This window comes from Chelonoidis abingdonii, chromosome 4, assembly GCF_003597395.2.
Source record: "Chelonoidis abingdonii isolate Lonesome George chromosome 4, CheloAbing_2.0, whole genome shotgun sequence".
Taxonomy (NCBI): Eukaryota; Metazoa; Chordata; order Testudines; family Testudinidae; genus Chelonoidis; species Chelonoidis abingdonii.
Window position 1 is genome coordinate 88,397,931 of NC_133772.1, and position 12,524 is coordinate 88,410,454.

At 45.2% G+C, this 12,524-nt stretch overlaps 1 protein-coding gene across 10 annotated transcripts in view; it reads left to right on the forward strand.

Moving 5' to 3' along the window:
* The window catches only part of CDAN1 (codanin 1), a 95,903-nt gene that overhangs the window by 26,484 nt on the left and 56,895 nt on the right, over positions 1–12,524 (forward strand). For 8 of the 10 annotated variants that reach the window (XR_012655792.1, XR_012655793.1, XR_012655795.1 and 5 more), the window contains 10 exons: positions 917–971; positions 2,099–2,232; positions 3,106–3,209; positions 4,012–4,161; positions 4,953–5,016; positions 5,576–5,654; positions 6,830–6,987; positions 8,978–9,085; positions 9,464–9,527; positions 11,079–11,281. Coding sequence is in view for 5 of the 10 variants with exons in the window: in XM_032781500.2 (XP_032637391.1) it covers positions 917–971; positions 2,099–2,232; positions 3,106–3,209; positions 4,012–4,161; positions 4,953–5,016; positions 5,576–5,654; positions 6,830–6,987; positions 8,978–9,085; positions 9,464–9,527; positions 11,079–11,281 (1,119 nt within the window). In the remaining 5 variants the exon portion in view is untranslated. Of the gene's footprint in view, positions 1–916; positions 972–2,098; positions 2,233–3,105; positions 3,210–4,011; positions 4,162–4,952; positions 5,017–5,575; positions 5,655–6,829; positions 6,988–7,495; positions 7,608–8,977; positions 9,086–9,463; positions 9,528–11,078; positions 11,282–12,524 lie in introns of those variants that run through there. The other 2 variants (XR_004373844.2, XM_032781502.2) reach the window with 2 other exon arrangements.

Sequence of the window (12,524 nt, forward strand, 5' to 3'; positions counted from 1 at the left end):
GTCCCATGTGCTAGGAGTGATGACAGAACAGAAACCAGAAATAGGTGACTCAGATCTTTTTTTAAAGAAGTCTGCTGTATTGGGATTCCCTACAATCTACCTGGCCTGGCAAAGGGTATTTAGCACCTGAACCAAAACCACTTCAGAGGGTAAAAATAATTCAAGCCAACAAATAGGCAGTTTTCAGATCCCACCTCCCTTGCTGTGTGTGGGAGCCTCCAGCCTGTCTCACCGCTATATGACAGTATCTTGTTACAGTGTAGTATGTGCCAGTTGCACCTCCAGTGACAGAAGGGAGATGCAGAACTCCATTGCAGCCTCTCCTAAATATGTACAATATACACTGCCCGCAATGATGGGATGCTAGGCCCTCCCTTGATCCCCACCCTGTTTGGCTGTGCCAGGTGATAATATGGTGGCGGGTGTGTGTCTGTGGTCCTGTAACTCCATAGGTCAGAGTCTAAAGTCAAGTAGACTGATTCTGTGTGCCTGGATGGAAGCAGTGGTAGAGCTTTAATTTTTAATAGTTATGTATTCTTTACCCTCCTCCTAGTTTGGGCTTCTCCCCCAGTTGGCGGCAGTGAGGGCAGCAGGCCTCCACTGGGGTCCCTAATCCCTTTTTACAGCCATCCACTCTCAGTGGGGTTTTGACAGGGATCAGGACTAAAGCTCAGGCAATGGCAGGTCTTTCTGAAATAGGTCACTGTTCGCTGCACATCTGAGGGCAGGAATGAGCTCTGTGGGTGTTCAAATTTTATGTCTCCCTTCAGAAGCACTTGATCTGGATTGTGATTAGCTCCATTTTTGGGGGGTAAGGTGAGACATCTGCGTGATACATAAGGGATTTCTAATCCTCTAAATATGATGCCCTTTTGCAGCTGTTCTGTCCTTCAGCTTCCTTTTCTTCCTTTACCAGGATTGTGTGCCTTTGGTGGATCAGCAGTTACTTTATACCTGCTGTCCCTTCCTTGGTGAGTATTGTATTGATGTTAGTGCCAGCATTCTTTGGTCCCATGAGTCAGGTCATCTTTCTTACCCCTTCCCACAACCTTGAATATCATACTCTGACCTTGATGAAAAAAGCAAGTCATGGATACGCCAACCACAATTGATAGAAGTACCTCTCGGGGACAGGGAGGCTGCAGATTGACTGTTCTGGCTGTGTAGAGTTAGTGATTCACAGGAGAGGGGGAGCCTTGTTCTCCATGTAAAGTCACACTTGAATGGGGGAGTGCCAGGCTGTCCCATGCTGTGTTTAAATGGGAAGGGTTTGGATTGTGATAGTACCCTGGTCTCTAGGCTGACACTTACTGAAGGCAGAGGGGCGGGATCCCTTTGTACCTTGACATCATATACTGTCAAGCTTGTGTTGTCGGGATTGCTAGTGACCCTCTGTCATTGTTTCCTTGAGAGACTGCCTCCTGGTGGCTGTGCACTCATACAATGGAGGTGCCCACCTCACCATTGTGGAGGTCCAGTGCTGACTTTGAAGATGAAAGTGGGAGGCTTTACCTCCTGGGGCTAAACTGCTGTGTATGTGGCTGCAGGAAAGGCTGGTACAGTCAGTGCAATGATTCTTACGTGAGGAATGTGCACCAGAATTTGAAGGGTTGAAATCCCCCACACTGAGCTCACCTCCGACATTCTCTTGGTAATGACACTGGAGTGCTGAGGGTCCTTGATTCTCCCAAAACCCCTGTGGCCCTTGCAGAGCTGCCACTTTCCATCCTGCGGTCTGAGAGGACTGGGTGGGATTGTCATGTAAACCTTGTCCGAGTCACTATTCCGTAATCCTTCTGAAGGGTCACTGTTGAATGTTGGGAAGTAGTGTGCTGCCTTCTGTTCCTTGCTGAGAGTGCAGTTTCCGGGGGTGCCTTGCCACCCTGCAAAGTTCGAGGCTTGCAGCCTGCTCTCCTCACCACCCTGGGTATGTGGGATATTGGGACTGCGCTGGCCTCTTCTTGGATCCCAAAGTTGCTCTTCTCTGCTATTGCAGAATCTGGTTCAGTGAATTTCTCTATGCACGTCTGGCTTTGTTACCCACTGTCAGGACTGTATATGTGGGGACTACTCTTCACACCTGATTTTCTCTTTACAGGTGAACTACGGAAGCTGCTGGCTTCCTTTGTGGCTGGCAGTGGAGCAAAGAATGGTGGCTTTATAAGGAAAATAACCCCAACTGCTGCAGAGTCCTTGACAGCTAAACCTTCTGTCACACAGCAGAAATTGCAGGTAGAGAGAACCTGATGAGCTGTGTACTGACTCCTTGCACAAGTTAGGGATCCACTCTGTTTCCATGTAATGAAATAGCTCTGAGCATGGTGAAGTGGCTTTTCATAGCAGATATGCAAAGGGAGGGAGTGTTCACAAGAGGGCAGGATGCACAGTGTTAGCCTAAAACTATATTTGGAGGGAAGCAGGGGGGACAACACAAGGATAGGCAGCAGGGCATCTCTTGCTTAACAGTTATATATACTGTCTGCTTGTTAAATCTTCCGGCGCTGACACTGGGTGGTCTCTAAATTCTAGAGAACCTGAATGCACAAGCCTTTCCTGTCAAACACTCAGCTGATTCTTATATACCCAGTCTTTCTTAGGGCCTCTTCTTTTTGCTGTGTACCTCTGACTTTCTTTTTACACTGCTCTGACTCCCTTATAACCATGGTAGGACACATGAGAGTTCTGTGTATGGTACAGTGTTGTCCATTCTATAATTAAAGGGGATGAAGCAACACCATTGTCATACAGTGCTCCCAGCTGCAGCCTGCTGTGAAAAGTGCTGCTCTGAGAATGGACAGCGCTATCCATGTTTTTCCTTCCTCCTTTTCCTCCTTTATCAGTCAATTGTTTTGCAGTTTCTCACAAGTCAAAATAAATAAGCTTTGGGCTAAAAGGTGAGAGGAAGATTGGACATAAGCATTTTACAAGGTGTGCCGGGGTTGTGGTCATAAAATGCTTTTGTATAGACAAGTTTTGTGCCTTTACTGTGTACAGTGCACAACAAAACCAATGTCCCCTGGGCCTGTTTATTCCTGTAGTGCAGAGGGGAGGATTGGTGTGGAGTGCCCTGGTCTGTTTGTAGCGCTTGTTCTTCCTCTTGAGCAGGTGGAGCTGGAGCAGGCCTTCTTCCACAATCAGCCTCCATCCCTGCGGAGAACAGTGGAATTTGTGGCAGAGAGGGTGGGATCCAACTGTGTTAAGCACATCAAGTAAGTGCTGGGTTGGGCACCTCTGAAAATCCCTGCTTGCCTGTTGGGTTTTAATCTCTGAGGCCAAGCATTTGGGTTTTCAGTTGCCTGTTGAGGTCAATACTGCAAGTTCCTGGTGGAAACTAATCTGAGTGCTAGTCTAGGCAGGGTGGTGGTGACTGGCTGCCTGAAGTCCTGTCTGCTTTAGCACTCTCAAAAGAGCTTAGTGTCCTAGGGTGTTTCTGTGAGCATCTTCAGGGGACAGCTGTGTATCCCTTGTCACTTTGGATTATGTCTGTTTGGAGTGAACATGGAAACATAGAGATTGCCATGTTGGATCAGGCCTGTAGTCCTTCTAGCCTAGTGTTGTATCTCTGATAGTGTCTAGCAGCCAGATGCTTCAGAGGAAGATTCAAGACACGTCACCATAGGCAGATGTGGAATAATCTACCCCTCATGTTGGGTATCATTGTAAACCCTAATAGTTAGAGATTGGTTTAGGCCCTTCCAAAATGTGTTAGCTATAACTGATAACTCTGGATATTCCTGTTAGCCATAGAAACCTACACTCCCTTTTTGAATCTCACTGTTTTTGGCCTCAACAACAACCTGTGGCAATGAGTTCCAATGAGCTTGAGATGATAAGAATCTCTCATGGTGTGGGGTGGGTTAGATTAATAAAATAACGTGATGGCGTTTTTAATCTCAGTGTTTTGTTCCACCTGTGATCTAAAGGAAATGGTGCCCTCTGGAAGCAGGATATAAGGGCTGTATACTGATTTCCTGGCTTGTTCTCCCTATTTGTCTCATTGGCTTATAACAGGGCAACACTGGTAGCAGAACTGGTCAAAAGGGCAGAGGTCATGCTGCAGGATAAGGTAAAGGAAGAGGATGCTAATCATAGCAAACTGCTGGACGAGGTGTGTGCTCAGCTGTACGAGGAAGGGGCGCAGGCTCTCCACAAAGGCAGAGAGTAAGCAGGAGAAGCTACTTAAATGAGTCATTTCTCTTCCTTTTCATTGTAGAATCCTTAATGACGTGCAGGCTTTGAGATTACACCGGTATTTTTAAAACCCCCAACATCTGCTTCAGACACGCTGGTGTGTTTAGCTGGATCCCTGTAATCTCAGCTCAGTTTCCCTTTGGATGCCTCCTGTTCCTGGAAAGAAATTGAGGAGGATACAGTGCTGTGTACCCTAGCTGCCTTCAGCTCCAAACTGACTTAAGCTCCAGTCATTGTATTTTCCCCTCTTTTGGGAGAGGAAGGAAGGAATCCTGGATGTTACAGCTCAACTGCCTATAGCAGGAGCGTGTAATTAAAACTTTGCTTACCTGGTTCTGTCTGGTTGTGGTCCCACTATGATGTTCAAGTGGTGAAATGTAACAAAGCAGGCAGAAATCCCTGCAGGGACATTTCTGACTGTCACCTTAGAGCAGTGGCTCCCAAACTGTGGGTCAGGACCTCAGAGCTGGCTTAGACTTGCTGGGGCCTAGGGCTGAAGTCAGAGGGCTTTGGCCTTAGGTGGCGAAACTCAGGATACAGCCTCCTTGCCTGAGACTGAAGCCCTTGGCCTTGGGCTTTGGCCACCGAACCCAGGGCAACAGGGCTCATGCAGACTCAGGCTTCGGTCCCTCCTCCAGGGGTCGTGTAGTAATTTTTGTTATCAGAAGGGTGGGGGTCTCAGTGCAATCAAGTTTGAGAACCCGGCCCTAGAGCATTGGCTGACACAACAGTATATTTTCTTTGCCATTTTTTCTTCGCAGATTTTGCAGGTTGAAAGGGCCTGAGGCTGTAAGAGTGCTGCTGCCAGAAGAGACATCAGCAGCAGTATGTACCGTGTCTATTACAGGCCTTGCCTTTCAGTCCTGATCGGTATCCCTGTATCACCATTGCTGCCACTTTTAAACCCTTCTGTGATAGGACAGTCGAATTTACTGACACATGGATGTAAAATCACTCTGAGCCTCATGCCTGCCCAGATTAACTGGGCATTTCTGTCAAAATGATCCAGCAGCAAAATAGTTAACTGTTGCTTACATCATTATCATTTGACTTCATAGTTAACTCCTGTTACGATTAATGTGATTTGTTAATCATTAATGTAATACATCTTCCTTGGCCCCAAATACTGCCTGAGTCAATGGGCTTCAAATAGAGAATGTGTGTAAAGGGGCCCTTTTGGTCATTTGAGAACCCAGTTTCCATGACAGCAGCCTCGTCCCATTTAAGTTTATCAAGAGATGCACATGTTGACTCTGAACACGATGTATGTTGAAATGAAGACTCTTCCCTAGAGAGTTTGTTCCTTTGTCTCTCCCTGCCCAGGAGGGCAGGGCTGTCCTGTGAATGGCAGTAACTGTAACGCTGCTGCTTATCCATTCCAAAGGTTTTGAACAGTGCAGAAGACATTGCAGTGGGACTGGCTACTGAGAAGGCCTGCACCTGGCTGTCAACCAACATCACAGGTAGGCCTCAGCTCTCTGCACTGTGGCTGCTCCTGACTTGAAGGCAGGGACTTTTATAAGATCAGAGAGGTCTTTCCAGTATAATGAAGTACATGCTCTCCCTGGTTTTATTGTCAAAGGTTTGTCCTGCCCATCCATACCTGTTTAGAAACAGGAAGGGGTTGCTGTCCTCACCCATCTGGTTTCCAACCTTAAATGCATGTTACAAGGTTTTGAGTTCTCAGACTTTGGCATTTAGGTCACTTCAGGATCTGAAGTCAGGAGTCTGTCTGGGGCATGCTGAATTCTACAATATAGGAGGCTTCCTCCTAATCTGTCGCTTGGGCTAAAGTCTTGTCTGCTCTAGACATTTACAGCGCTAAGATCTGCTTGGTCCCTTCAGCGTGCTTCTAAAATACTTTGTGTCCACACAAACAACTATTCCTTAGGGCTTGCCTCCAGAGCAGGTACCACTCAAATTGGAATTGCTTTCAGTAGAACACCAGTTTAATCAGAACCATTTCAGACTGCATTGGTTTACTGCTAGCATTGATGGCAGTGAAATGATTCAAAGAGAGTTCTCCAGCTACTGTCCCATAGTGCTTTGCTAGCATTTCAGAATCTTGCAGAAGTCATTGCTTCTGGGAGCTGTGCCAGGAACTATGGGATAGGTACCCAGTAGGTGTTGCAGCTAAAATGGTTTAGAACAGCACTAGCGTGGATGCTGGGCTCAGAACATGAATTGATGTGATGGCTAGTGCAGCCATGCTAAATCATTGATGTGTAAACTGGCACAATACACCAGTTCAGCTTTCTAGTGTAAACACTACCTAAGAGTGATGCTAGTTTATCTCCTGCTTAATTGATGTTCACAGGACACACTGAGATCCTCTAATAGAAGGCTCAAGAGATGGGCTAGGTATTACCACTAACCTACACTTCTGAGAAGAGCTGTGGGTGCAGCATTGGCTCTGCCTTTGCCTGGGTTCGGGAGCCTGTGATTACACGAAGGAATAGGAGCTCAGAGGGCTGGGATGTTGGAAACCTAACACATTCCTCATGCTGATCCTAAGATGACACTCAATGGAGAAAGATTTGAGGGAACACCCCATATTGTGGTTTCTGGAAACCGTTTTCTCCATATCCCTTGTGAGAAAAATATGAATGTAATAAGCCCTGTTATTTGTTCCTTACAGCACTGATCAAAAGAGAAGTGAGAACTACCTTTAATCGGATGTTGAGAGTCCAGGGTCCGTCCTTGTCCAGTGAGGACACACAGGGGGAGAGGAAAGGTTGTCCCCCCAACTGCCAGCACCATGCTCCGTTCCCCTCTCAGATCATCAATGAGATTAAAGTACAGAATTTCCACTGTCTCCTTGGTTACATTGATACTTTTTTGACTTTCCTCTCGTGGGTACAGTTAAGCTGTCACAGTTCCAAGGAACAAGCTCTGAGCCTGGGTGGGGTGGGACTGGAGGCGGGTGCACCTATGTTGCTTCTCAGTCCCTTCCAGTAGCTACTTAGAGATCAGCATTCTGGTCTTGAGCCCTGTCAAACACAGTCTTCGTGATGACATGGCCGTGGGGTGAGAGGGAGATGTCCATCTAACTCCACTTGCATAAGTCCACAGTCCCTGTTTTAGGGATGTAAGAGCCATCCTGCCACAGTGAGAGTTTTGTGCAACTCTGTTATGAAGAGTGACCATGTCAAAATGGGTTCCTCCTTACACTGCAGATCTGCTCCCTGAGTTTTTTTCCAGTGAGCTCTGCTGACTTCAGGGACTAAAATAAGTATTTCCTGGTCTTTATCCCAATCAGCCCTGCAGAGCTAGTTGGATTCTGTTTCTTCTTATGCACCAACAGAATTGTTTGCTGAGTTCCAGTCAGCTACATCAATGCAAATCCATGGAAAGGGGTTTGCCTGCCTGCCCCACATAAATCTGGGATCTACTAATCTACCAGTAAAATGATTAATGTAAAGTGTACAATTTTTTTTATTTAAATGTTCTAGTCAGTTAAAGTAACCACTGCCTTTTGTAGGAGTGACAACTACATCCCATTCTGTTAGCAATAAAACTAGCTACTAGTTATTAGTCTGTCTTGTCCCAGCTTTCCCTCTGCATTTAACTGGACTTAGAGGGAATTGAGGTTAGAGAGAAAGAAGGGAGTGGTCAGGTGGCTTGATTTCTCCAGACTTCCTTCCTGTTAGAACTGATATAACCTCTCTTGTCCCAGGCTTAAATGGATGCTGTTCTCCTAGAAATTATATAATTAAAAACCCCCAAACAGTTCTCTCACCATCACCTGAAATTATTAAGTGAAAGAATATTAATAATCTCATCTGCTTTTCACTGTTTGTTCTGCTTGTTTTTTCTGAGTTAATTTGTTTACCTGGGTACTGAAAGTAGAGTAGCTGTAGTCAGATTCCTATCAGTTTCATATGTACTAGGCCACTGCCTCCAATGTTTTGGTTGCAAAAACTGCAACAGAATTTGTTTTTGTTTTAAAAAACAAAAAAACAAGCGTTTCCACTGGAATTACCAAAAAAAAATCATGGAAAGTTATATGAAGATCTTAAATTTTTTTTTAAATTTTGCTTTTTACACAGCTTAAATTTGGAGTGACTAGATTTGACATAGTCCTTTTGAAATTCTAAAACACAGTTGTTTCCATGTCTTCTAATTGAAGTTTGACCCTTTAGTTGTCATTCAAGGATACTAGTACTGGTTGGTAAGTCACTAATGAAGCTAGGTGTTAACCACACACAGCATCAGGAAAAATATGATCCAAGGAACCAGACAGTTAATGCTACACATTTGTTTTGAGTGTGATATAGCGCTCCTTGTAATAATGGCATTGTCTCATAATGAGGCAGAAGATGATGTTGTGGTTGAGACACAAGATGGTGGATGGAGGCAGGGGTCAGAAGACCTGAGTTCTGTTACCAGCTGTGCCATTGACTCTCTGTGACTTCTGGCAAATCACTTAGACCAAAACTTTGAAATTTGGGTGGCTAAATAAGTGATGTGATTTGCAAGGGTCCTGAGAAGCTGTTACCCTTATTGACATCAGTGAGAGCTACAGGCAAAAGTCAGGCCACTTATCATATACCTATAGATTTAGGTGCCTAGCTTTAGGCACCCAAGTTTGAAAAAATTGGTGGCAATATTCCCATTTCCCTTCCCTAGTCTGTAAAATGGGAATAATACTAACCTCCTTCATGGTGGGTGGGTGTATGTGTGTGAAAATTAAGGAATGGTTGTAAATCACTTAATCTTCAGTCCAGTGGTCTCTCTAGAAATGCAAAGTATGAGTTGTTAAATGAGCTGTTGTCTTTTCGTCTAGGATGTGCTCTGTATTGCTGTGGGACCCAGGGATGAAGATGAAGGAGTTCTCTATGTCCAGCTGGAGTGCTTGCTGAAAAGACTGAGCCAAACGCTTCAGTGCAGAAAGGTAGAAATAAAAAAGTACGCAGTGCTTTCTGAGCCATCTGTATACCTGCTAGTATAATGAACCTGTCTCAGCTTGTGTTAGGGGGATACCTTTCATCTGAGCTCAGACGTGGCAAAGATAAGTTTCATTCTCTGACCCTAAATATCCGCATGTGATGTGCGGGGTATGTGAAGATTATTTTTGTGGAGAATTTCCTGGAACTTTCCAACAATGCCGCCTTTAATGACCCTGATTCAGCAGTTCTGTGGCTCCTGCTGTTGCTGCTTGTGTCTTTCCTAATTATTTTTAATGCAAAGCTCTTGTCTGATCAGTCTGAACCAGAGGCTGCAGGTTCTGGGATATTTCCCTGATGGTGACATGCCAATTTTATGTTTTCAGTTCATGTGTCCCACATCGGAGCAGCAGCTGGCTAGGTGCACTGTAGAGTTGGCATCTCTTCTAGGTAAGGCAGTTCTGATGCCTGTGCATTGTTAATGCTGACTGCTTTCCCCTCACCTCTGAGTGCCCCTTAGGTCTCCCTGCTTTTCATTCAGTTTTGTTGTATCTCTTGTAACAAAGGTGTCACTGAATCTGCAAAGACGTTCCATTGCAAAACCCAGAGGGTGACTACTGGGAGATAGCATTCTTAAAATCCCTCACAAACATCAATGTTTTGAGCTGACCCTCCTTCAACTACATATTTACCTCATTCACCCTTTCTTCACCTCCCAGTTCTTGGCCCCCTCATTCAGACATGCAGTCAGCTCTGAGATCCCTGTCTCTGGATTTTTGGAATTGAACATTTTCCTAAATGTAATGTTTGATTCCAGTTTTCATGCCTCACTCGTGAGAGAGAAAGTCAGTAGCTCATTTCACGTGGATCAGTGACTTCTCTGTGCAAGTTCAGCCAGTGCAATACTCTCGATCTCTTGGCAGCAGCCATCTACAGTGTGTGATTTCCCCTCTTGCTAAATGTGGCCTTATGGTTTCTGATACCTGATGTGCATCTACACCTCACACACTTCTAGCTAATGATGTGGGTGCAGAGCTTTCCCCCTGGCCAGTCTCCTAATCTCTGCTATCTAGAGACTTAAGAGGGAGTAGGGCTCCCCTTGAAATGTTCCCCTTTCAGAGAGCAGTCTGCTGTACCTTAGAGGATGAAACACTTACTCTGAACTCTTTTTCTGGGGCTGGAAACGCAGTTCTGTCTTTCCATGAAATGACAAGAGACTACAAGGAAGGTCTGAGAGTTTTCTAGGATTCATTGTTTAGCTGTATTTAGAAGTACTGTAATAAGAATAATTAAAAATGAATATGTTGTCCTTAGAGAAAACAGTTCATCCACTATAAAGTGAGAGTACAGCAGCCCTACATACATCTGGGATCTACTAATCTACCAGTAAAACGATTAATGTAAAGTGTACAATTTTTTTTTTATTTAAATGTTCTATTCAGTTAAAGTAACCACTGCCTTTTGTAGGAGTGGCAACTACATCCCATTCTGTTAGCAATAAAACTAGCTACTAGTCTGTCGTCTCCCAGCTTTGTGGGCAATAGGCCAGTAGAGAAGCATTAGTCAACTTCAGAACAGACTTTTATTTTTTGTCTGTGGTGGTGTCTTCTTCTTGGGTGCAGAACCCAGAATTTTGCACATTCCAAGATTCATAGAATATCAGGGTTGGAAGGGACCTCAGGAGGTCATCTAGTCCAACTCCCTGCTCAAAGCAGGACCAATTCCCAGCCAGATTTTTACGCCAGTTCCCTAAATGGCCCCTTCAAGGTATGAACTCACAACCCTGAGTTTGGCAGGCCAATGCTCAAACCACTGAGCTATCCCCAAACCTCCTCAGTTGAAACTACTGCTCTGCATTGCCTCTTCATGAGTGTTTTCACCTTGGTGTTTGTATTGGTGCTATCCAAGCCTGTCAGTCACTAACAATGTGCTGCACGTACCAAAGATGACTGTAAATGTAATAGTAATAAACTGTATTGGTCCATCCCCTCCGTCCCATAGTTTCAGATCGTGTTCCTATCCAGGACCTTAAGCCTCAGACCCAGAAGAAACCTGAAAGACAGCGAGGGAGGAAGAACGCTGTCAACGGCCTTCTGAAATCGCTGCTGTCGGTTTGGAAGGAAGATTTTTGGACACCTGTTCCTGTTCAGCTGATGTTCAGCAGGAAGAATGTCGGCTACATCGCAGAAGTCGAGCAGCGTGAGGTGGGACTTCTTTAGCTCTCCAGAACCAGCTGCCCAGTCCTGCTCGCCATACTCACACTGGAGTTCTGTTGACTTCTGAGACTGTCATGTGAGTAAGGCCAGCAGGATTTGGCTCTCACTGTTCAGCTGTCAATGAGTTTCTTCAGGGACAGCGGAAAAGTAAGAGCAATGTATAATGTTGTCAAGAAGGCAGACTGTAATACTTATGTTTGGGGAGATGCAAGTGACACTAGAATTTGTCCAGTTTAATGCCAGAACAAATGATAAAATCGCTGATCAACCTGAGAGATTATAGGACTGTAAACGTAAATCGCCCCATAGTTAACTTTGGGTCTGAAGAATTTTCCTGTCTAGGTCCAGACCAGGATATCAGCTTTTGTTGAAAATTAGACAGGCATTCCCAACCTCTCCTTGAGCCAGGCAGGAAACACTTATTCTACTTCCAACTGGGAATCCAGAACTGAAAATGAATGTAAGAACAGCCATACTGGGTCAGACCAATGGTCCATCTAGCCCTGTATCCTGTCTTCGGACAGTGGCCGGAGCCAGGTGCTTCAGAGGGAGTGAACTGAACAGCCCAATTTATCAATTGGGGGGGAGGGATAGCTCAGTGGTTTGAGCATTGGTCTGCTAAACCCAGGGTTGTGAGTTCAGTCCTTGAGGGGGCCATTTAGGGATTTGGGGATTGGTCCTGCTTTGAGTAGTGGGTTGGACTGGATGATCTCCTGAGGTCCCTTCCAACCCTAATAATCTATGATTCTATGATCAAGGGATTCATCCAGTCCCAGCTTCTGGCAGTCAGAGGTTTAGAGATACTGGGAGCATGGGGTTGCATCCTTGTCATTTTTTCCAATAGCCATAGGTGGACCTATCATCCATGAACTTAAGGAATCTTTATTTAACTCAGTTATTGCCTGGGGATGTTGCAAAGGTGAGAAGTAGGAGTTTCACTGGTTGACTCTGCATTGTGTGAAGAGAAGTACTTCCTCATATTTGTTTTAAACCTTCTCCCTGTTACTTCACAACAAGGGTTATCCAAAGAAATTATCAGCGGGGTAGCCATGTTAGTCTGGATCTGTCAAAGCAGCAAAGAATCCTGTGGCACCTTATAGACTAACAGATGTTTTGGAGCATGAGCTTTCATGGGTGAATACCCACTTCGTCAGATGCATGTAGTGGAAATTTCCAGGGGCAGGTATATATATGCAAGCAAGCTAGAGATAATGAGGTTAGTTCAATCAGG